We start from the raw sequence: 27,207 nt of genomic DNA on the forward strand, positions 1-27,207 counted from the left end.
CTAGACAATCAACCATGTAAATTCCTTAATAAAATGAGAGAGCTGAATGTAAAACTGTCTGTTAATAGTTGAAAAGACATCTGTGATACTCTCCAGATTCACATATGAGAATATATCTGTTATACTCTCTAGATTCACATATGAACTGCTCTTACAATAAATGTTTATTCTAAAGGGCTATTCTTTTTTTTTTCTACAGCTTTCCTGGCCATAGTTTAAAATAAAATATCATTTGGGAATTTAACTGTCATTTGGTTGTGCATTTTTTCCTGGCTACACTGAGTGTCGAACCTTCTTATGTGCTAGTGACATGAATTGGGGGAATGGACTTGCATCTTACGATAACAATGCTCAGCAGAGACAATGATTTTGCATCCGATCAACATCAGAGTATGGCGTGAGTTTATAATACAAAAAGAGTACACAGTCCCATGTTATACCATGCCTGAAACAGGAAGGGGAAAAATAAAAGTGCAGGAGTTAGGGCTGCAGAAGACAATGTACTGTTACTGTCCATCTACAGGCCTGTATCGTGCCCCTCATCTATTGGGATAGCAAGATAACATGCTGTTTGGGAAGAGGGTTGAAATAAAAGAGATAATACATCTGAAATGGAGGACCTAATAGGTTCATAGGTTGGTACGAGGCTATCGGCCCTAGGTCCTATACAAGCCTAGCCATAACAATTCCCTGGCTATTTCTTCCCACAATATTTACTTCCCTGGACCCCTGTCTAGCAGGGTGACTGACATGATCCCCAGGGTGAATTTCCTATCTCCCATCCAATCATCAAGGTTTCTTTTGAAGAGGGCCAAGGAGGCATTCTACTTGACATGTACGGGCAGTCTATTCCAAAGTATGGGGAGTCTCTGGGTCAGGAACCTATTCCTCCAGCATGTTTTGTTCATTGTGATGACAAGGTTTAGATCCCTGGAGTGTGTGGCTCTGAGGGATTTCTTTAAGTGGAGCATGTCCAACAGCTCGGGGTTTGACATGGCCTTGTATGTTAAGCAAAGATCGCCTTTGAGTAGACGATATGCCACACAGTATAGCTGGAGTTTTTTTAGACAGTCAGCATATGGCATCTGCTTTAGGCCTGTGATTCCCTCTTTTTCTCCCTCTGTGTTTATTACTACTCAAAAAAATAAATAAAATATATATATATATATATATATATATAATCTTATTTGTTCATAACTGGTTTAATATGTACACACCACTAACTTTATTTTTCTCAGTGATCTTCACTGAAATGCTTGTGTTTTCTTTTTCAACCTGTATCTACTAGAAAGCTGTATTAAATACTGCTTTGTACAGACTAACTAGATTATGTGTATTCTGACCTACTGTATGTATACTATTGTAATCTGTAATTACTGTATATTGTTTATAGTTCTGTGGAGATTTTCTCCCTGGGCCTCCATTATTGATCAAAAAGAAAGTTGTGGGATATACTACAGAATGAGCCAAGATATTTCCTGTGGAAAGGAAAAAGACCTAGTGTGAGTTAGAGGTGAGAAGTTCTTCATGTGGAACGGGAAATTTGAGGTTACCCAGTTGTGGAGGGGAGGAGCAGGATTATGTAATCTACAAGGTTACTACAGGGCAACGTGACTAGGTACATTTGCCTCAAGAAGTGCAGTATAACGCTACATGAAGTAAATTGATAACACAAGGCAGCTATACTAGAGAAATCTTAAGACTGGGAATGTGGCCACCATCCCAGAAGAATGTGTTTGTGACTGTGTCTGTCCGACAATGTGTGTGTGTGTGTGTGTGTGTGTGTGTGTGTGTGTGTGTCTCCACCTGCATATGAGATCAAAACTGCTACCCCCCCCCCAGCAAGCTATGGCCATTTTGAAAAATGCAGCATGGTAGTTGGGGTAGAGACTTTATGCTTTTGTTTTCTGTAACTAAGGTACAGGTTTGAGCTTGAGTATTACAAATATGGACAAAGCCTAAAATAAACAGGGGAGATATTTAAATAATGTCACACACACACACACACACACACACACACAGACATTTTTTTTTAAATATTGCCTTAATAAACTAGAAAGATAATTGAAAGGTATGAAATCTGAAACTGAAAATGTCTATTTATTTTCTAACTTCAGTCTTTAACAATTTTTTACTAATTTGCCAAAAAAACATTTTTTTAAAAAAAAAACCAAAAAAAATGCAAAAATAAAAATAAAATAGACAATACAAAAATAATGTATAACTCTGATCATTACAGTTATTATAAAAAAGTAGTAAAAACCTCAAATCAGGGACAGTTGAGGTTTTGGCTATGCCTAATTCTATAATTTGCATGTACCTCTCTCAACCTTAATGCAATATAAATCTGGACAAGGCCAAATATGGGAACATATAAACAGTACGGGACAGTTGATAGAACAGGTCTTATTTTAGCATGCATTTTTTTCTGAGGGTTATAAAGTCTGAACTGTATGTCATTATTTAGCCTTGAAACTCACATGAACATGAACATTTTAATAATTCCACGTTAAATAAATCTAACTAATGAAGAGGTTGCTGCTAGCAATCCCTTTATATTTCATGACTTCACTGAAAAATAGTGTCTGATGCCCCTGAGGAATAAATTGCTAAATTATATTAATAATAATAATAATATAGATGGCATGATGGCAACTGATAACAGGCTCATAGTTAGTGTCTTAACTTTCAGTACAACCTTCTGCATTAAAAGCAAGTACACAACATTTTGTGCTACTAGCAATGTGAGCTAACTTAGCATAATCAGCACACATTAAACATTGCTTGTATAATCTTGAAAAGCTGCTAGAATAAAATGCTGTGTTACCATCATACATTTTAAATAGTCAGAACAACATACCACTATGCCAAATCACCTGCTTTGTGAAAGAAAGGAAGACTGAAACTTAAATGGCTATCATTTAATGAATTCAGTTCTCACCATAGCTTCAACGTCTTAGCACAAAACACCTGGACAAACCTAGTAATGAGGGAATACAGCCCTCAAACATATTCAGTGAATTCAGTTCTTGCCATAGCTGTCAACCTTAGCACAAAAAAACCTGGACAAAGCCAATAACAGGGTATTACAGTCCCAAAAATAAGGACAAATTTCAAATAGTCAAACTTAAAAAAATTGCTATAAAAAGGTTGTGTTAGTATATATTTATTGCTAGAATAAAAGTTGTTTTACTATGTCACAAACACAGGGATAAGATGCAGACTCCACACAGAAGGCACCACCATCAAATATGTAAGAAAGTAAACATTCAGAAACCTGAAGTCTGAAATTTAAATGCCTGTCAATTTGTTAATCAGGACAGTCTGACTTGGAACAAAAAAAAAAAAAAAACACAATTCTCAGCAGAGGCCCAGGAAAAATAATGCAGACATGTCTTTGTAACATGGGAGGACACAAAAGCAAACCCACACAAACACAAACCGAAGAACCTACAGCTGTGAGGCATCAATGGTATGTTGCTACGAGTGCAGCATCAAATTTCAAGCATTGCAATATTTGGTTCAAGCCTGAGGTATTCCCTACCACACCACCATGAGTAATCACACATCCCACCTGGGGCATTTACACACACACACACACACACACACACCTACCTCACTCTTTAGGCATCCTACATTCCATCAGAGCAAAATTATGTGGTGGATAAGCTGAGCTGGACAAATTGAGATTGGAGTTGCTTTAGGACCACATTGTTTCATAATGTCAGGGTATTTGGTAAACTCCTTTAAAATGTACCAGACAACATTGCTTATATCAAAAAAAAAACCAAAGTAAGTTCATAACAGAAGAAATTCATGTCTAGTGTAGATTTCTAAACGTGTTAAAAGTATGACTGAACAGAACAAAAAGTTAATGCTATATGGACTGTATACAGTTGAGAGAGTCAGGCCATCTGTATATGAAGTAATACAAAATAACTGAGTCTGTCAGTTAACAAAGCTTCATAATTGATCATAGTACTGCAGCACTGTATTACTCAAGCAGAGCCTAGGGAGCACACAGTGAGCTACTGTAGTTAGAGAAATACATTTTTTAACTAAAAGAATTTTATTAAAATAACACTTTGAGGATATAACTGCAGCAACAGCCTTACCACTATTTGATGTTGAGTGAACAAAATTATTTTAATCCAAAATGTTAGAAAGCTAGATTTAAAACTTTGATTTCACAGACAGTAGTTGAAAAAGTACAGGACAGTAAGATACCACAGGTAAAATAGATATGTGCTCTGATATCAAAGCAAAACTTACCAATTATTTTGAGTCAAATATAAATATTCATTCTGAAATGTATACATTCAAAAAGTTAAATGGAGAAAGTCACAGATTTACATGAAATATACTAAATAAGGAAGATAATAATGTCAACCAATTGCAGATTACAGAGGCTGATCAGATTTAAGGGTGTGTTGTAGTCTGTAATGGCAAGCACTGAGCAGAAGATACAGAACCAGTTCTGTATGGGATTTACACAAAGAAGTTCCATTGTACAACTTGCATAGCTAAGCATAATTTGGATTATCACAATTTTAACCATAAGCATGTTGCCAGTATACACACACACACACACACACACACACACACACACACTGAAGTGAGACCAACATAACGAATCCTACACACACAATATTACTCATGAAGTGAGACCAACATAACAATCCTCCTCCCGCTTCGACCAACGTGTACATACATATCCTCAGCTCCATTCCGACTGGATGAGCAAAGTGAAACTTTCTCCTTCTACATAAATTGTACTGAAATCAGTACAGTGCGTATGCCTCCCGACATCCCTGTATGAGATAGATGCTCCACACCAGTGGTCACCCCCTCATTGGTCAGGTCTGACCATAAGCTAATCACCCTTGACTTCCACATCCCACCCCCACCCCCCAGTAAGGAAACCTCCGTAAAAAACTTCTCTAAAGCCAACTTCATGCTACTCAAGTCAGAAGTGACAAACTTTGTGACACCAAAGCAAATGGGAGAGCTGAAAGTTAAACTGCTGAATCCTACACTAAGGCACTGTACGAGAACATCCACTCTTGCACAAATTGTGCCATCCCAAATAGAACCAACGCACTCCTCCAAAAAAAGGAAGCCAATCTGGTGGTCCCCTGCCATAAACAAACTATACAACAGAAGGAAGAAACTGTTGCAGAAAAGAGGAAAATCCCAAAACCGTAGATGAATGTAAGGTGGTTCACACAGCCTATCTTGACCTCGCCAAGGCTTTCGACACCATCCCCATTCTGGAATTATAGCTAAACTCACCAAACTAGGTATAAATCCCTACATCACAAGATGGCGTGCCAAATGGCTCCACTGACAGAATCCACACTGTAAAAGTTGCAGACTCCAAATCTGACCTCAAAGCAGTGACAAGTGGAGTACCACAGGGTTCCGTTCTGGGACCTCTCCTGTTTGGTATCTACTTCTCTGAAGTACAGGCAAACACAGAAGGCCTCTGGCTAACTAAGTTTGCAGATGACTGCAAACTAGGAGCCATAGTCAAATCCCCAAATGATGGGGACATCCTACAGAAGGGCCTTGCTGAGACAGATGCCTGGTGTCAGAGCCATGGCCTCAAGCTCAATGCCAAAAAGTGCAGTGTCATCCCCTTTGGTAAAAACTCTGTACCCATGAACTATCACATTGGCAGCACTCTACTTAACACCGAATGTGTGATAAGAGACCTTGGGACCCAGGTGGACAGTAGTCTCTCCTTTGATAGTCACATCGCCACAGTAGTCAAGAAGTCCTTCTATGTGGCAAACCTCATCATAAAAGGGTTCTCATCCAGGAAAAAAAAGAGGTCATTGTTTTCCTCTACTTGACACTCATTAGACCCGTTATAGAGTACAACGCCCCTTTTGGAATGTACCTCACAAGACATCTACAGCAGCTGGAAAGGCCACAGAAGTACCTCACAAAGAGGATTACTGGCCTCAAACAAATGCCCTACACTGACCACCTCAAAATACTCCAGCTTTACTCCATAGCATATCACCTACTCAGAGGTGATCTCTGCCTAACATATAAAGCTATGTCAAACCCAGAGCTGTTGGACATGCTACACCTAAAGAAATCCCAATCCCTCCAAGCTACACGCTCTAGGGACCTAAACCTTGTCACCACAATAAACAGGACATGCTGGAGGGATAGATTTGTGTCCCAGAGACTTCCCATACTCTTGAACAGGCTACCCATCTATGTCAAGCAAAGGTCTTCATTAGCACTCTTCAAGAAAAATCTTGATGAGTGGATGGGAAATAGGAAATACACCCTGGGGATCACTTCTATGTCTCTGCTCGACAGTGGCACAGGAAAATAAATTTCTTGGGTAGCATAAGCCAGGGAACCTTGTTGGCTAGGCTTACGTAGGCCCTTGGGTCGATAGCCTAGTACCTACCTATGAACCTGTGAATGCAAAAAACTCCCTTACCAGCCTCAGTAAGAAGCTGAGATCCCTCATAAAATCCTCCAAATCTAGTTATGAAAAATAAAATTGCCAAAGATTCCAAAGACAACCACAAGGCATTCTATAGTTATGTCAAGAATTTAAACGGCAATGCTCAGATCTGCTCTGAACTACAACAGAATGACATTAAATATATTGATCCCAATGATATTGCCAATATCCTGGCAGATCAATTTAGTGCCAACTTCACCCGCCTCTCACTCCCTAAAGGGCCCATCTCAATACCAAAAAATTGCCAAATTTCGGTAATCACGGCCACACAGGTAGAAACCGCACTCTCCAAAACCAAGAATACAGCATCCATGGGACCAGATGACATCCCGGGCTGTGTGCTACATGAACTACAAAATGAACTGGCACCTAAGTGTCATGTTTAATCATAGCCTCACCTCAGGCTTCATACCCACTGAGTGGCGCACAGCTACAGTTATCCCACTCCACAAGGGGGGGAATCCACCTTGGATCCTGGGAACTACCGTCCCATCAGTCTGATGAGCCTGATCTGCAAGGGCGTGGAATGCATTATCATGGAATTTATAAACAAAGACATTGGCAGCCTTCAAACACTGGACCCCACCCAGTTTGGGTTCGTGAAGGGCCAATCTTGTCTACTGAACCTAAGTGACTTCTTTGAATCAGTCTCCAGAGCTGTGGACGAGGGTAAGGCGGTCCACACAGCCTATCTGGACCACGCCAAGGTGTTCAACACCATCCCCCACTCTGGAATCATAGATAAACTTACTAAGCTGGGCATAAATCCCTACGTCACTCGATGGGTTGTCAACTAGCTTACTGACAGATCCCAGATTGTAAAAGTAGCCGACTCCAAGTCCAGCTCCAGACAAGAGTACCTCAGGGTTCAGTCCTGGGACTGCTCTTGTTTGGCATCTACTTCTCTGAAGTATAGGCCAACACTGTCAAGAACAGGCAGCTGTTGGACAGAATAGTTTTTTGGTAAGTCAACCAGACATCACACAATGCCATCATTAAAATATCTATCTAACCTAAACAAGGTCTACAAAGCAACTTGTAGATCAGACAATATTGCATCATACTGGGTCAGGCAAGACCGAACAAATGCACTGCTCCTTCTGACACTGTTTGTTGCCAGACTAAGTATGCTTTTCCCATTTGCAACCTTTTTGTACTGCTTCATGTAAAAAAAATCAACTGTACAAGAAATCAGTCAGAGAGCTAGCCATGTTCGATTCTTACACACATCACATATTAATACTTGTTTACACAGCAACTCCTGCAAAATACACAGCGCTGTGCAGAAAACATTTAACAGCTGCAGCAGGAAAGAAACCAAACACAAAAGAGATGTTAATGCAGATTATGTTTATTTTTATCAAACATTTTAAGAAAACGAGTACATCTTGGACATACCGGGTTTCTAATATGTTTGCTAGAATTATTTGGTTTATAGCAAGCATTACGAACAAAGTGACAAATTACATTATACATGGTCTTAGCTCTATGAGAATGGATATGATCTGAATTTGCTATTAAGTAAACACAAGCTATTATTAATCTTTTCTTTCTTGCATTATTTTTTTGTCCAGTCAAACAGCAGGCATAAGAACAGACTTTTCTCACTGATGTTTATAACCAGTTTGGTGAAAATTACTACTACTTAAACTCAGATTACTTGTACTTCGATTTTAAAGTGTTTGGGTCTAATCATACAACTGCACCAGACGGTAAACATGGCTGTCATTAAATGCTATGGTTGATCTGCAACATTTTAAAACCTATGAAACTAACGATCATTAATAAACTCTTTCTAGGTACTGCCTGAATTTCCATTTTCCAATAGTTACACAAGATTTGTATGAATTTATTTAGCTAAGAAATAACAAAAAAGCTTGTCAGACAAAAAAGAGAAGAAGTTTGAACAAAATGTTAATTCGCCCACTCCCTGGCATTATGGAAGCAGCAACTTGACCCGGGCTGTTAACCATTCTACACCTTTAGGGTCCATGGAATCCTTGGAATAGCTTCCAGCACTTAGGGCTGCTTTCTGTGCCTCATTGATCAACTCCAATCCTATGTGCGATTCCACATTCTGACGCCAGGCGGCCATCTTTGGACGTTTCTCAAAAATATTTTGACCAGTACGAGTAGTCTGTATGTGACAAACAAAACTGTAAGTAAAACCACAAAAAAAAAAAAAAAAAAATATATATATATATATATATATATATATATATATATATATATATATATATATATATATATATATATATATATGGTAGGGCTTGTCAGTGACCTCAAAAAGGATAAGATCTCTGCAAATGTTCCCACAAAAATGACAGACAAGAGCAAACATCTTTATTCTCTTTGTCTTACAAATAACTTTGCAGGGGCTTGTGCTAATCATACAAACCCATGTTCAACATAGTTCTATTTTAAATCTCTGCTTAGAATTCAAGAGAGGAGAGTTAATATAAGATCCTGTCGCATATTACTAAAACACATAAAAGGATACAAATATTTCTCAGTGCTGAAAGGTTGGCTTGCACTGGAACACAAATGTAGCAAAAATGGATAAAAGCTGTGTTGTTAGTACAATGATGTGTTATTGCATAGGTTTGAGTACAGTGATATCAGGGAAAGGAGTGAAAGACTGTAGGAGAATGACCAATGAATGTTTATGTGTGTTCAGACACTGCGCTGAATTATTGTCATACAAGTGCAATAGGCTCTGTGCAAGAATTTCACCAAATGAAAGGGGAATGGAATGCAAAACTGAAGGCACATGGATTGAAAATGAGTACAGATAAGCCAGTTGTTATGGCAGAAAAGGGGGAAGTCAGAGGAAGCTGAGACTTGAAATAGAAAGGAAAAATTATCTGGGAGCATAGTTGGTGCAACCAGTACTATTGCATGCTATGAAAAGCTGGTCAGTAAAGCCACAGCAGTTGAAGCTAGAGGAAATGGGTGGTAGGATGAACCCTGTAGATCAGATGAAGAAATGAGGGCATCAGAGCAGAAGCCTGGAAAGCTTCAATTGTGTAAAAGATCAAAGAGAACATATTATGGCGGTTCAGGCACATGTGTAGAAAACACATTCTGATGAAGATTTGGCATAGACAGGAAGAAGGTAAGGAAACAAGGGTGTCCAGCAGAAGGGTGGATGGACTGTGTGAGAGAAGACCTGGTACAGTCAGGCATGTGTGTCAAAGAAGGCAGGAGAGTGGTACTGAATAGAGAAAGATGGGAACAGCTGACAAGACACCCCAACCCTCTGTAGAACATAAAGGGGGTTGATAACGAAGTGTAACATGCTGTGCTACAGAAACATTTAACAAGTGTAAGAATGTAAAAGCAGCATGAGAAAAGCAATAAAAGGTAGGAGAAACTGCAACACTGGAGAGAAAAACAGACACAAGTCAGGCACGCAGTACAAAACATTTTCAGATATATGTGACAGCGAACAAATAAGAACTGCAATCTAAAAGCAGTTGTAAAAAAGAGAAAACATAAGAATTTTGTGATACAGAACTCACTAAGTGTTTACTGCGGATATCTGTCATGTGCATAATGTAAATTGCTATAATTCTCAAGTGTTATCATATTTACATGCACTTACAATTGAGTCACTTTATATCATCTCCTTCACAATGTCTGAAGTTAATACCTTTATTCCCAAAAATGCATCTTCATCTTAAGCAATTCACCATTACTTCACTCCTTAATTTAATTAAAGTCATCAGTGTATACATTAGCCACACATTTGTACATTTTCAAATGAAACCTTAGTAACAGTAGAGCAAAGTCCATTACTCCAATGAGATGCATAACTAACCCATTAATGCAATAATGTTTTCTTCTATTATGATGAGTTTTATCTATCCTACAGAATGTTTACAATCTGCAAGAATGACCAGTATAAGTCACCCTAAATAACAGTTTATCTCCATGTACATTCTTCATGCCCACTATCAACACACTTCTGTACAAAAACGTACCCACTACAGTAAGTTTCTGCTTACTTCAATCTGACAGCACTTCATCCCCATGGTATAGTGCTCTAATGCTCAACCCATACTATTACTGCACCCTGGAATAAGATCCAGTTTTTCAATAGCCTGACTAATGCAGATTGAGATTCCAGGGGAATGTACACATTAATTATTTTAACTCTTTGTCCACTAGGTTACTTCTGATTGAAGGGTAGTGACCCTCCCCATCTGCTTTCCTCTCTAGGAGCTTGAATGCACTCCTTTTCAAATCAAATAATTACCCCCTCTCTCCCCTTGTGGAGTACCATGAGAATTCCCATAACATATACCAAAGTTTCAGTAACTCTTCATGGTCTCCATCATTTCAATGCGTTTCCTTTAACAACAAATTGTGATTTATAATTACTAATTTCAACAAATCATCTACTATGTTTGAGATGATTTAGTATGCCATTGACATTTCAACACAGCTTATCTAGATCTTGCCAAGGCTTTCGACACCATCCCCCACTCTGGAATTATAGATAAGCTCACTAAACTAGGTATAAATCCCTATGTCACAAGATGGGTTGCCAACTGGCTCACGGACAGAACCCACACTGTGAAAGTAGCGGATTCCAAATCCGACATCAGACCAGTGACAAGTGGAGTACCACAGGGTTCAGTCTTGGGTCCTCTCCTGTTTGGTATCTACTTCTCTGAAGTGCAGGCCAACACAGAAGGTCTTTGGTTAACAAAGTTTGCAGATGACTGCAAACTAGGAGCCATAATCGAAACTCCTAACGATGTGGAAAAACTACAAAAGGGCCTCACTGAGACAGATACCTGGTGTCAAAGCCATGGCCTGAAGCTCAATGCCAAAAAGTGTATTGTCATCCCCTTTGGTAAAAACTCTGTACCCATGAACTACCACATAGCTGGTAGTCTACTTAATGCTGAAAATGTGATAAGAGACCTTGGGACACAGGTGGACAGTAGTCTCTCCTTTGATAATCACATCGCCGCAGTGGTCAGGAAATCCTTCTACGTGGCTCTCATCCAGAAAAAAAGAGGTCATTGTTCCCCTCTACTCATCACTCATTAGACCAGAGTACAATGCCCCGTTTGGTATGTACCTCACAAGACATCTACAACAACTGGAAAGACCACAGAAATACCTCACAAAGAGGATTACTGGCCTCAAACAGATGCCGTATGCAGACCGTCTCAAAAAACTACAGCTTTACTCCATCGCATATCGCCTACTCAGGGGCGATCTCTGCCTAACATACAAAGCTATGTCAAACCCAGAGCTGTTGGACATGCTCCACTTAAAGAAATCCCAATCCCTCCGAGCTACACGCTCTAGGGACCTAAACCTTGTCACCACAATAAACAGAACATGCTGGAGGGATAGATTCCTGTCCCAGAGACTTCCCATACTCTGGAACAGACTACCTATCTATGTCAAACAGAGCTCCTCATTAGCACTCTTCAAGAAAAATCTTGATGATTGGATGGAAAATTCACCCCCGGGGATCACTTCTGTGGCTCTGCTTGACAGGGGCACAGGAAAATAATTTTCTTGGGTGGCGAAAGCCAGGGTACATTTTTTGGCTAGGCTTGTATGGGCCCTAGGGCTGATAGCCTAGTACCTACCTATGAACCTATGAACACTGCAGGCTAAATATTCTTAAACTACAGCCAATTTAAAAACTGGTTTGAACATCTGCATTGATGGTTGATTTATTTTACAACTCTTGTACCCCACATATTTATTACGCACCCACAGATTTTCTTAATAATCTTTACTGCATTATTAAAAAACCTGAAACTGTAAAACAAGAAGCACTATAAAACAAAAAACACCACTTGCTGACAACATAACATTTATTTCAGCACTTTTGTTCACCAGTTATTCATGAACTTCATCAAAATGAATTAAGAGAAGAGCAAATATATATATATATATATATATATATATATATATATATATATATATATATATATATATAGTTAAACAAGTCATGTGAGAAATCATATGACAAAAGACATCCTCATGTCTGAATGTTAAGACATATTACACGTAAGATAATTGTTTGAAGTCTTATAATGTACACATTTTCAATATCTAAATAAATACAAAAAATGTATTTGAGTCACTAAAATATTTTTAAATATCTCTTATACAAATACAAATATAAAGGTTTTTCATTTAACAAACTTTCTTGTACTTCTCTATCTCAGTTTCAAAAAAACACTTAATATTAGTGATATCACTGATCCCAGGAAATTGTCAGATTGTAAAAAAAAATGCCAACATGCTTCTTTGGTTTCTAATTTGTTTCTAAAGCCCCCATCCCCTTTAATCACAGCATTCATGGTCAATAACAGAAAATAAAAATGTTTTCTTAACATCACTACAGACCTATGTCTACAAAGTGAATTGCTTGTATCTTATTTTTGAAAGCTTAAATATGTTCATTAATCCTAGTGGACAGTTTAAGAGATGTCATCCCAACATAAAAACAATGACAGTCTAAACATTTAGCCAGATATACAATACCAACAGAGTTGCAAGAATAATGTGCACAACTATAATTTTATTGTTGACATGCTTCATAACAACAAAAGGTCCTTCATGAATAAAACTACAAACACATCATTCACATGCATATACTCCATTTTTTAGTAAAAAATATGAACCTTATTAATATCATTATGTAATAAAATTGTTTGCATTTTTGCCTTTCTTATAAGTAAAAGATGGTAAATTCCCCACAAATTAGGTTAACTCAAGAGTCACCCCCAATTATATTCCAATTGTTCAGCATGATGTTTTAAATACTGGAGTATTGTAGAGACATGAATGGCAGAGCATTAAGACAATTCCCCAGACCTTTATTATCTAGTTCTAGTCCCTTAGTTAAAATATTAAAACTTTTTCAGCTATATCAAATAAAATAAATTTCATGTTGTCAGCAAGGTTCTATATTATATGCTCAAAGTTTTAAAACTTAGACGCTCATATGATCGACACCATATGAGCAAAGTTTTGAAACATCGAACATATAATAAAAAACAAAAACAAAAAAACCTACCTGAACACTCTGAGAAGGGGGGCAAGCCCCCTGCACCCCCATACCCCCACTAGTTAAATATACCAACTCCAAGATCGCACTACAGTGAAGTAAAAGGAAATATTCCCTACGGTGATCTCCGTTGAAGCTTTCAAAAGTTTGCTCATATGGTGTCGACCATATGAGACTCGAACTTTTGAAAGTTCGAGCTTCTGATATAGCCCCATCAGCAAATGGTACTTTTTAGTTTGCATTATCAAAGTAACATTAATCTGCTTCTCAATAGTTTTTAAAATATTGATTTCATGAGCAATCAAAAACACACTATGTAACTAAAAAAATGTTAATTTCAATGCCAAAATTCAACTGCAAAAAGTAACTTTTTACTTTTCTATAAGCCCCATTTGCTTCCTTGTAGGAGATAAAAAGCCTCTACTTTGTTAAGTAGACCAGAGAGGTGCTCCCAGCTGTAAAAAAATGGGCAGATGAGAATCATAAAGTTACCATCTCCTCTTATGAGCTGTCTGTCTGACTGTGGACTTCCCTCTCTCCTTCACACTCAACAACCATTTAAATATAACTTTGATAGTTTGAGAACAAGAGCTCATATACTAAATGGTTCAGAGGTAACACTAAACTAACTGGCCTGAAGGACCATTTTAAGCCTAGCCAATAATCCCAAGTCAGAATCGAACCCCATGCCTGAAGTCTATGAGGTAACGGCATTAACCATTGTGCTAAACCCACCCACTCATCGACCAGCTGAGTTACATTCTTGTAAGAACATGGCTGCATGGCCTATTAGTGCTGCAGCATCCATTTAAAAGGTGCAGCTGTTCAATTAACGGAATGTCTTCTCCCAGCATATTAGCATTACTTCCACTATTAAGAGAATTATTAAACAGTTATCAGTGTACTCCTGACAAGTTAAGAGAAAACCTCATAAATATGAACATGGACAGAGTTTTTTCTCCCATTTCTTGTGATTTCCATTTCAAGAGTTTCCCAGGCTTGACCCAAACAATATCACGCACAACAGTGACTAAGTGTCATTACTTAGTTTGAATTACCTATTCTAAACTTAGTACTCATGCTGCCTGAAGCCTTAAATTAACTAGCGTTCATGCACAGATGATGAAATCAGCAAGAAAAGGAGAGTACTATTGCTGTAACCGAATATGTCCTTGAATCTTGTTGAGTACCTTTACATGGTGGATCCTGTTTTCACAAAATCTCACCAAGATGACACGGACATATAGGCTGCTTCTTATATTGCATACATCATGGAGACAGGTAGGTTTAAAAACAAAAAAAGACAGCTGGGTACCCAGGTTCCAGAATAAAAAAGTGCCCAATCCTGGTCTACGCACTGTGCCAGGACTGAAAAAAATGACAGCGTAGAGAATCCTCAAGACACAAATATTCTTGCAATGGGGTTGGGTTAGGCTTGGCAGGGGAAGGATGGCTGCACTGCTATAGAAGGAAATAGTCCACAAAAACACACAAACTGACATGCCAAAAAACAGCCATAAGGATGACATAGCGCTCTGTTGATAAGGAAGAAATTATGTATTGTTACTATCATACCAGAATTTCTAGATGGAAGATAATCAGAAAGATTAAGAGAGAAATTAAAGAAAAATACTTGCACAAGAAAACTGTCAAAATCTTCAAATGCAAATCTGTGTTCATTAATACAACAGATCCCATGGAAAACATTACATGGTCAAAGAAACTTTGAGCCTCTTGAAAAATGAAGTGACAGAGGAAGTGTGAACATATAAAGAACAAAACCCAGGGATTTCAGAAAGGTATAAAAAAGAAACACGGACATGGAAAAGAGATCTTATATGGTGCAATATTTATGCAAAGAGAAATAAAATGAATCAATACAAAATAAGCAGTTGCAAAGATGTCTGAAAACAAATATAGGCAATGGCACTCAAATATGGACAATTTAACAATAAAAAGGGGGGTAGAAAAAATGATTAGTAATGGAAAAGTTAAGGATGTAGAAAATGAAGTTATGGATTACCTGAGAAGTGAAGGACTCTAACATCCATCACAAGTAATGTCACAGTATGATGCAGCAATGAGTCCCCAAACTAAGGGGATATAAGTAGCGAAGGGGGGGGGGTCTGAACACTTGCCACATGATGATGCTGTGGAGCCTTCTGTAAGAAGCCGGTACAAAAGTTCAGTTAAAGTTGCACAACAAGAGAAGGAGCAGGAAATGGTGGCAATCTGATGCAGGCAATGCTGTGTAGTGATAGGTCAGTGAGTTTCCATGTGAATGAGTGATGGATGATGCAGGATGCTGCTGAAGAGAACTGTCACATGAAGATGTTCTGGAACTTTCTGTAGAATGCCTGCAGGAAACCAAGAGCAAAGAATGTGCTCTCAGTTTAGAAGAAAATTATCCAAGGGAAAAGCTGCTTGATTTATTAGCCATGGATAGACATATTAAGATCAATGAAAGAAACAGAATACAGAAAGTAAATAAAACCCACAATGTTATTAACCTGATAAAACAGATGAACACAGTAATCAAAACTATTAAGAGAAATTCATGTGATATAAAAGAGGTAAATAGGATATATTCATACCTCTCAACCTGGAAACATCAAAAATCTGGACAAGGCCCATAAAAAATAAGTACAAATCCATATGCTGATTAACTTAAAATTTGCATACATTGATTTGCCCCAAAAGTCCTGAAAACCACAGATTTTATGAGGACCAAATCAAAAATATCTTTACACACACACCTTCAAAACAACTCCAGCAAGAAGCTCTGCAGTACTTCCAGCCAACATTCAATTCCCAGTTCCCACTTGCAATAACATGCACTAAAATACCTTCAAAACAAGTCCAGCAAGCCCAGCTCACACTTGCAGAAGTAAAACATCCTTAAATACCTTCAGAACAAGTCCAGCAAGTAGCTCTGCAGTATGCCAGAATTCAATTCCTGGTTCCGGCTTGCACTCGCAGAAGTAAACATCCTTCCTGGGCAGTTTTCTCAAACAGTTGCAGAAAATTCAAAGTCCTTCCTGGGCAGAAACCCAACAGGCTGACAGAGCTGACATCATCACTCACGTGATGATGTCATCTCAAAAAGCAAAAAATAAAATAAAATGAAAAAAAAGCTGGGAAATTCGGAAATGAAGGGGTGCCACACGGGAATTACGGCACCCCATTATTTGGACCCCAAAACTCAGTAAAAAATGAGTAATTTGGTACAGTTGGAAGGTATGGATTACTTTGCAACTAAATTAATAACAGATAAAGTCTTACCACAAAAGCACAGAACAATAAGAGAAAGGAAAGGAAGACCTAAAATGCCACCATGGAAGCAATGAACAGAAAAAAATATATAAAGTAAGTTAGACAAGAAGTGTCACTGTTAGAAGAGTATAGATGTGGGAACAGATCAACAAAAAATATTTAGAAAGATAAAACATGGTAAAAGCAAAAGATCAAAACAGACCAGGATATGTCATTCACTATTGCAAATAAACTAAAAACATCAGCACAGATGATAACACAACTGCATGTGGTCAAAACTTTCTCAGATGATATCTCAAAAGATATGCAGATAAATAAAAAAGAAACAGTACAAAATAAGCAATTCATTGAGGACCCTAAAAAGTTTTATAGAGAACTTGGAAACAAAGCAATAGGAATAGAAAAAGCAGAAAAAAGAAAAAAAATAGACATTTTGGAGAAATATTTATGAAGACCCTGTGAAACATAATAAAGATGCTGAATACTAAACAGTTGTTGTTTGTTGTTTGTCTTTCGGCTTTTCCCGGTTAGGGGTGCCAACAGTGGAACTTCGGTCCGCTAATGATTGGCTGTAGATTTTCACGGTGCCGAGTTGCCAGCTTGACGCCCAACCTTCAATGAAGGCACGCATGTCTTTCGAATGCCACCCAACCGTGGGGAGGACATGCAGACTCCACACAGAAGGCACTCCCGCACTCCAGCCGAGAATCGAATGGGAGAACCTCTTACTGTGAGGCAACAACGCTACCACTGCACCACCGTGGATATAAAAGTAAAATAAACAGTAAGTAGTTCAAATGTAGAGGATATGAAATGAAAAGAAATAATGGCCTGAGAAGCTGAAATAAAATTAAGAAATGCTCCTAACTGGATAACCATAGCCCAGATACAGTACCTAACTTTCAAATAAAAGTATTAACATTTTTGCAGAAAGATATAGTCCCGAGTAAGAATTGCTTATTTGCGCATCCTGAACAGACACCAACCTGGTTAATAACAGCAAAAATGATACTCCTACTTAAGGGTGAATCTGCAAGCCATCATAAAAACTGTAGTCCAATAACTTGTCTTACAATGTATAAGCCATATACTGGAACTGGTTAAGGAAAAAAAAACACAATTATGGCAATCAAACAAACAGGTAACAAAGGAAAGCCATATGGCACAAAGAATCATTTGTTGCTAAATAAAACCATAATAGAGAATTGTAAAAAGTGAAGAATCTAAGTAAGGCATGGATAGATTACAAAACAGCATTCGACATCCCACAGTCACCTTCTTCCCTCACTCTCTGACATTTGCTCACCCACGACTAACCTTCCTCCCTCACTCTCTGACTTTTGCTCACCCACGACTAACCTTCCTCCCTCACTCTCTGACTTTTGCTCACCCACGACTAACCTTCCTCCCTCACTCTCTGACATTTGCTCACCCACGACTAACCTTCCTCCCTCACTCTATGACTTTTGCTCACCCATGACTAACCTTCCTCCCTCACTCTCTGACTTTTGCTCACCCACGACTAACCTTCTTCCCTCACCCTTTGACTACTGACTTCTCTATCTTGCTAGTCTCTCTCCTCATACTTCTCACCTAATACCTCTTCTAAGCAGAGAGATTTGTGGATTCCTTTGTGTCATGACCAGAACATATGGAATGTTATTTTTGGATAAACAGCCTAAAGATTTTTACTGATTTTGGTTGACATGTAACTGTTACTATTGTAATCTTAGCCTTGATTTTAATGTATAGTGTTATCTGTTCTTATAAAGCGGTACATGTTAATCTAGGTTATAAGAGGACATTTCTCCTTGTTGATGTACAGTCTTGTGCTCTTATCTAAGATTTCATGGATGAAAAATTTTATAGTGCTGTTCATTTGTCATGTTTTTGTAATTGTTAATGTTTGTTATATGTGGAGCTTTTCTCCCAGGGCCTCCGCTGAAAAAGGACTGTTGCCCAGTTAGACTTTCCCAGTAACCAAATGTAAAATAAATAAATAAAATAAAATGTACAAAGGAGTGCTTATAGATGTACAAGATACAACCTACATTGATCAATTATATTACAGTGATAATAAAACAGTGGCAAACCACACTGTAGCTAAGCTATGACAAATTTCATATTATTAGCCCAGGAATAAAAATTCAAAGGGAGATATTCCCGGGTGATTCTTTGTCACCTCTCCTCTTTCGTCTTGCCCTTAACCCATTAAGCTGTTAATTAAAATATTATGCCATGGTTACAATTTGGTTCCCAGAAACCAACCTTGTTTAAAGACTTCTCATCTACTTTTTGTGGATGACTTAAAACTGTATAGTTCACCAGAGGAGGAGTTGAAAACACAACTACATGTAGTCAAAACTTTCTCAGATGATATAAGAATGCTTTCTGGTCTTGATAAATGTCCAAAAGCAACATTTATTTAAAGGAGGATGGTTGCAGCAGCAGGAAAATATCAATCTGGGACAGGAATGTAATATAAATGAACTTCAGCAAGATGGACTGAATGAATATTTGGGAACTGACGAAGGATCAGCAGTAAAACATGAACAAATGTGAATAAAACTCAGTAGAGAATACTTCAGATGACCAAAATAAATACAGAGAATTGCTCTGATGTCAAGGAACAAAGTCCAATCTATAAACCAGTTTGCTCTTCATGTTCTTACAGTTTTGGGGTAACTGACTGTCCCCAATAGGTAATGAGTCATTTGGACAGGAAACAAGAAAAAATACTTCATGCTTATCAAATGATGCACAAAAAGCAGCACATATCAGGATCATATATTCCTCATTCTGAAGGAGGTATGGGCTTCCTCAAAATTCATTACATGGAAAGATCTGCAGTCGTGGTATTGCACACATATCTGTCAACCTCACCAGATCCTAGCATAGTGGAAGTTTTAAAACATGAGGAGAAGATGTCTAAGATGACTCCCCTGCTTAGCAGAATCATATCATTATGAAACAGGAACAGAAATCAAACCAAAAACAGACAAAAATCAGGCAGCAACTCAATGTGACAAAAAAACAAAAAGAATATAAGGAGAAGGATCAACTGAAAAGAAAATATTTATGCCTTTTCAACATCTCTTGTGACAAGTACAGAGATCTCCTGGAACAACTTCATGTTGATCAGAATTTGACACAGGAATGGTTAAGGAGAGGTGAATTGAAACCGAAGATGTAAGGTGAATAATGATGGCCCAGGATAGTGGATGACACACATGTTGGTTTACAAAGTCCATTGGGAGAAACAGACAAATGCAGATTCTATATAAAAAAAAAAAGAACTGGAAACAGTTACACATCTTGTTGCTGGGTGTGATTTACTCATGACAGAGGGCCTATATACTGAAATGCACAATATTATGGGAAGAGTGTTGCAGAGGATGATGAAGTTTATATCACATGGGACTACCTATTATCTACATTTCAAAAAACAGATGCAAGAAAAGCAGATACAGTAGTCTAGGAAAAAAGACAAATGCAGCATCGATCATTGAAATTGCTACATCCAGTGATTACAGTATTTTATGTACCAAGAGACCCAAATTCATAAAATACAAGTGTGAAGACTGGGTGAAGATAGATGAAGGCTGCCAGCCTAGCCAGATAGAATTTTGTAGATAATTCTGTAATTTGTATATATTAATGTAAACCACAAGCTTGTTGTCTTAAATGGGGAAAAATCCTGTTACATGTGGAACTGCAAAAATGTAACAACAGTGCACTCTGCTGTAAGAAAGCTAAGTCAAGCATTTCAAGACTGTCTTTGATGTTTAAAGTTCGGCTCCGGCCAGGCTAGATGAAGGCATCCTGTCTATTGTTTTAAGGCTAGAATTAATGGCCAGAATTTGAATGCATAAATATCCTTTATTGCTCTGGTTCCTGCACAGGTGTAAAGAATGTAAATGCAGTTTCTGTTAGCCTTGGAATCCCAGGAAAGTGTGAAGAATGATGTATTATATTTCTATTTCATTCGTACATCCAGTAAATGGCAATGAGTACTTTGTTTCCATGTCATGTAGATTGCAATACACAACATTTAGTTTATCTTGCTACCTGTCAATGTTGCAGTGCATACTATATGGGGAAAACAGATCAGAGATTTAAGGACAGAATTTTAAGACATCTTTGGGATATACATAACAAAGACATCACAAATGCACTTGCCAAACATGTATTGAGTTTTCCCACCCATAAATTCATGATCAGAGGTATCCAGAATACGTATTGTAGCTTAAAACAAGGTGATGTCTCAAATTTGACTGAGAAAAATGAGGCAAAATGGATTATAAACTTGACAGTGGACAAACCACCAGGCTTAAATGTGATCGCACCATTGAGACCCATGCTGAAAGATAGGCGCCTTGTGATTGGTTGATTTGCAAGGCATATCCCTATATCTGCTTTTTGATTGATTGAAGAGTCATTGGCTGGAAACAAGGATATTTATCCACTGAATAGAGGACTATTGGTTGTAACACAGAGGTGGTTCCCATTATTTTCAGCTTATTGGTCATAAAGCTATTGGCTGAGAACAGCAACAGTTAACTTTTGATTGGATAAAGGATTATTGATTGAAAAAAGAAGGAGTCTTCAGTTTTTCATAGCTCATTGGTTCATGATTCTTTTTTAACCATAACTTTAAGTTTCTGTTTTATTTAAATGATCTGAAGAAGGAGAAATCCTAAAGTGCTCATCGTATATTCATTAAAGGAAACTTACTACTTTGATTTTATCACAGCTATCACCTTTACTTTTGTTCCATCAACCATTAAAGGATATTTTAACAGTTGCTTTCCATGGTGGTGTCACAGTATTTTACTTCACTGATTTTACCAAGGGTTACAGGCAGGTGCCCTCAACTCCCAGTGCTAGAGACAAGTCAGCCTTTGTGACTCCTTTTGGCTTGTACGAGTTCAAAAAGATGCCCTTTGGGATGAAGAATTCCCCAGTGACTTTTCAGAGGGTGGTAGATCATACCCTAGCAGGAGGGTTTGCCCTTGCGTACCTAGATGATATTGCCATCTTCAGCCATTCCTAGGCAGAGCACCTTCAGCATGTCAGGGAGGTGCTGGACAGACTACAGAGGGCAGGGTTGACCATTAAGCCGAGCAAATGTCAGGTGGGTATGGTAGAGGTCTCCTGCCTAGTACATAGAGTGTGGAGTGGTAAGATAAGGCCAGAACCTGCCAAAGTAGAAGCCATTCAGGCATGGCCTGCACCTGTTACTAAAATGCAGGTGAGGGCATTTTTCGGGACAGCAGGGTACTACAGAAAGGTCGTCCCCAGTTATAGTACCATAGCTGCTCCCCTCACAGATCTGACAAGGAAGAACAGGCCAGATAAGGTAGTATGGACCCTAGCATGTGAGCAGGCATTCCAGAAGCTTAAAGCTTTGGGAGGACCCACTGTTAAGCAGTCCAGATTACAGCAAAGAATTTGTTGTACAGGGGGATGCTTCAAACCATGGGGTGGGGGCTGTACTTAGCCAGATTTCTTCAGAGGGATAAGAGCACCCAGTGGTTTATCTCAGTCACAGGCTCCAACCCAGAGAGGAATGCTATGCAGCTGTAGAAAAGGAATGTCTAGCCATAGTGTGGGCACTGCAGAAACTTCAGCCTTATCTGTATGGAAGAAAATTCATTGTAATGACAGATCACAGCCCCCTAATATGGTTAAACAGAGATCACAGCCCCCTAATATGGTTAAACAGAGCCAGCCAGCAAAATTCCAAGTTGCTAAGATGAGGCCTGGGGTTGTAAGCATATATGTCAGTGCAGCAGCACAGTGGGATTAGCAATGCCAGTGCAGATGGGCTCTCAAGACAGGGAATGGGGTAAGGTATACTCAGACAGACCTAACTCCCTCAAGCAGTGTTTCTCAATGGTCACTTGAAAAACTAGCTCGAGTTCAACGGGGCAAGATATGTGAAGATTGGGTGAAGATAGATGAAGGCTGCCAGCCTAGTCAGATAGAATTTTGTAGATAATTCTGTCATTTGTACATATTAATGTAAACCACAGGCTTGTTGTCTTAAATGGAGAAAATCATGTTACATGTGGAACTGCAAAAATGTAATACAGTGCACTCTACTATAAGAAAGCCAAGTCAAGCATTTAATGACTGTCTTTGATGTTTAAAAGTCAGCTCCAGCCGGGCTAGATGAAGGCATCCTGCCTATTGTTTTAAGGCCAGAGTTAATGGCCAGAATTTGCATGCATAAATGTCCTATATTGCTCTGGTTCCTGCCCAGGTGTAAAGAATGTAAATGTAGTTTCTGTTAGCCTGGGAACCCCAGTAAAGTGTAGAGAATGATGCAATGTGAATCTGGATTGTGATAATTTAAACAGAGAGAATCAGAGAGCATTAAACATTTTTGTGCTGACCATACAACTCACCAGCCTGTCTTCTCTATATGTAAGTTTATCTTAGACTTGTGTTTTCTCTTACAAATAGCTAGAAACTAGAAAGATTAGACTAAGTGTTTTTCTGTGATGTCAGAACTGTCCTACTGAACTATTTTAAGTATTTCTCTGTGATCTCTGAACTCTTGACTAGCACTGTGTAGTAAAAAGTATTGTCTTGTGTTTTTATTATTCGTTATTAAATATTTTTAAACCCTTTCCACTGTGGCTGGTTTGTGTAGAGATAATTTAAGCTCTAGAGTACATTGCATGTATATAGTGATCCTGTATCAAGTCACTCTAATAAGCTTGACTGTTTTAGTCGCACTTACCAGTTGGATAATAATATTGCACAGTAATAATTGGACACCCTTTTAAGGGCCTTTGAGTAGCTGATAAATATTAGCTGGGTGGTGGCAGATGGTACTACTGTATAGTCTGGGAAAAAGGGGCACAGCTGGAGAACCTATGCCAGCCTTCCTCAGGAGTGTCTGTGTGGTTGTATAAACTTTTATCTCAAAATGTGTGTGTCAGCTACTTGGGCAGGGACACGACACACTGGTTGGACAGAGAGGGTGCTGGAGGTTTTACCTTGCCCAGCTAGGCTGAGATCTGGACCCTATAGCTGTGCCAGTGGGGAGTCTTACTGGGGACCTGGAGAGCAAGGGAGTAACCAGCCCCAGACTGACTGCGACCTCTGTTTGCTCTTAAGGGAAATTGTACTTTACTGTGTGTGTTTGATATCCTTTCCTCTATATGAGACACCCCTCACTGGTGTTAGTGGTGAGGAGTGAGGCTCCTTGATTGCAGGGCCAGTGCACGGGTGTCACAACAAGGATTTGCAGATAGAAACAAGAGGAATTTGGAAGGATACCCAGACAGTTTTAACAGTAGTAGGAGCAACAGGTCTAATAAAAAAGACTACAGTTTTATTTAGATATGCTACTGATACATGTAACTTTGTATGAATTACAGAAGGAGTCAGTGCTGGGCACACTGCGGGTGCTGCAAAGAGCACTTTTGCTTACATCAAAGATTGAAACAATACTAATTTCATGAACTTTAAATATAATTTAGGAATGGGGTTCATTCCTGTCATGGGATTAAAACCCAAAAAACTTAAGAGAAATTAAACTGGAAGTCACTTCAGAAAATGTTTGTAATTATATAAAAAGGGAAAATTCATGCTGCCTATATTTGGCTATTCAGTTTTACTTCTGGATTCAGGTGTCCATTCATGCAAATACATATAGCTAATTGGTTAATTATTTAGCACATACCTATTATGCAAGATTGTTATTAGTATTATAGGCTCATGGGTGTTTACTAGGCTAATGACCACAAGGGGCTCTTTAAGCCTAGCCATGCATCCCAAATCTCTGACAAGTTCTGGTACCCTTGATAAGTCTAAACAGGAGATTGGGAAATGAAACATTTATAGGCTGTCTGCATCCATTAGAGACATAGATGCCAAACCAGGGAGGAATTTCCTGTTCCCCATCCAGTTGTCCAAGTTACATGAACTGGGTTAGGGAGGAATTCTGCTGCACATGGATGGGGAGCCTGTTCCAGTGACAGGGTTGTCTCTGGGATACATTTATGTCTCTCCAGCAGGTCCTGTTTATATCACACGCAAAGTTTCATGGGATCATACAATGTTAATGGCTAATGGGTCTAAGGCCCTTTTAAGCCTTGCCAAGAGTTTAGCCCAAGTATAGACAAATCAGCACCCAATGCCCCTGTCCAGCAGGGACACAAGTGGAATCCCAGGGATTTATATTCTATTTCCCATCCAGTTAATATATCACTGCCAAGTCTCGAACCCAGGACCTTATGCACTAGAGTCAGAGCAACGCACCACTAAGCCAAACCAGCTCCAAGTCTTTGCAATGGGTATTTCTGATTCTGTTTGTTTTGAGGATTTCAAGGAGGTCCATCAGACTGGCGTATGACATTGCCCTGTGTACCAGACATAGATCTCCCCTCAACAGCCTGTAGGAGACAGAATACAGGAATAGGGCCTTGAGGCAGTCTGCACAGGACATGTTACTTATGCCCTACATTCTTTCAGTGAAGAACCTCTGTGGATGCTCCAACTGTAGTATATGCCTGGTTAGGTACATACCAAAGGGGGCACTGTACTCAATGATAGGTCTCATGAATGCTGAATACAGTGGAAAAAATGACTTCCTTGGACCTAGATGCCATATATTTGTTTATAAGTTGAGCAACATAGAATGATTTCCTCACTACTGCAGACATGTGATGGTCAAAGGCTAGATTACTGTCTATCTATGTGTTCCCAAGTCCCTGACTACTGGGTCAACTCTAAGGGGCGTGTTGTCAATATGATAGTTACCAGGGGTGAATGACTTCCTGAAGGATACTATTATGCATTTCTTGGCATTTAGTTTTAGTCCAGGGCTCTAACATCAGTTGTTTGTCTGTGTCAGCCCTTCTTGTAGAACATATGTGTTGGTGTGGGATTCAGTGACATTTCCTAATTTGCAATCATCTGCAAGTTTAGTCAGCCAGAGGCTGTTTACATTGTCCTCACCTTTAGAGAAGTAAATGCCAAAAAAGGAGCAGTCCCAGGACCACTCCCTCAGGCACTCCACTTGTGACTGGCCTCCCTGTACAGGTGGACTCTCCAATTCTAACTTCCCGGGTCCTGCTTGTGAGTAAGTTGGCTATCCACCAGGTGACAAGGGTTTGTACCTAACATCATTATTATTATTATTATTATTATTATTATTATTATTATTATTATTTCATACAAAATAATTCCATTCAATGGCTGTGTGCTAATATAAGGTTGGTATAGTACAGAAAAATAAAGAAGATAGTGAAACACCCTTCATAAGGGATGCCAGCAACAACCTGCACACCAGTCCACAGGACATCAAAGGCAGATAGATGTAAGGAGTATTTCCATCAGCTTCTGAATGAAGAAAACTCACAGAAGCTGTACTATCCCAGACACAGCCTACGATAAGAGAAGTGCAGTTACAGAAACCTGGTTCAAAGTTGCGGACAACACCCCAGCTCATTCTGTCATACATTCAGACCCCAAACTGTGGGCAGTAAAGCCAAAGAAGGTGGAGTTTCAATATATATTAAAGACATACACGCCTCCAGGCTGATACTCCAGGTGCAGTTAACCATTGACAAGACCCCTTTTCAAATTATAGCTAGCTAACAGCCCCCAAATCTGACTCAAGATGCCCAATCCACTTACCTGGACCTCTTTGAATCTATCAAGATTCAACCCTTTACTCTGATCCTGGATTACTTTAACTACCCAAACACAGAATGGAAAAACTACTCATGCCAGAACACAATGCCCAGAGATTCCTCAATTTTGTCAATGCAAACGTCTTGGAACAGCTATCACCTCCACAAGAGGTAATAATATCTTGGAATTGGTATTAATCAACATGAGTAACCACTGCAGCATCCCTACAGTATCATCCTCCCTGAAGATCCAACCACAAAGCTGTCACTTTTGAAGTCACCCTCTCCCCAAACCCTCCCTCTAGCTAGGGTCAAACATAAAACCTTCACTAATGCCGATTACAGCCTCCTGAGGGATGGTATAAACAGCTTCATCACCCACCCCCCCTCTGTAGAAATTGGCACAAATATCCAAAACTACACCAAAGCACTATACAAGCATTTATATACTGCAGATGCATGGAATCAGGAATACCCAACAGGACTAAATCATCCATCTCAAGGAAGAGTAAACCTGTCTAGTGGACATCTGCAATAAATAAACTCTATAACAAAAGGAAAAAAAATGCTGTCCAGGACCAAGAAGGAGCAGGTGTCCAATTGGAAGCAATCTCTCCTTAGCCTGAACAAGCAAATAACACTAGTGAAATCCTCCGAAGCAAACTTTGAGTCCAAATTGGCCACATCTACTAGAGACAATCATAAGGCCTTCTTCACATATGTCCACAACCTCAAAGTAAGCACCC

The 27,207-nt window shown here is 38.9% G+C and overlaps 1 protein-coding gene across 2 annotated transcripts in view; it reads right to left on the reverse strand.

Annotated features, from left to right (window-relative positions):
- Positions 1-7,825: 7,825 nt before the first annotated feature.
- LOC122787459 (glutathione S-transferase theta-1-like) overlaps positions 7,826-27,207 on the reverse strand; it is a 217,336-nt gene continuing 197,954 nt past the window's right edge. For both annotated transcript variants that reach the window (XM_044054190.1, XM_044054191.1), the window contains one exon: positions 7,826-8,627. In XM_044054190.1, coding sequence (XP_043910125.1) covers positions 8,427-8,627 — 201 coding nt within the window. In that variant the 3' untranslated portion in view covers positions 7,826-8,426. The remainder of the gene's footprint in view (positions 8,628-27,207) is intronic.

Source organism: Protopterus annectens, chromosome 13.part0 (assembly GCF_019279795.1).
Source record: "Protopterus annectens isolate FY-2018-M chromosome 13.part0, PAN1.0, whole genome shotgun sequence".
Classification (NCBI taxonomy): Eukaryota; Metazoa; Chordata; order Ceratodontiformes; family Protopteridae; genus Protopterus; species Protopterus annectens.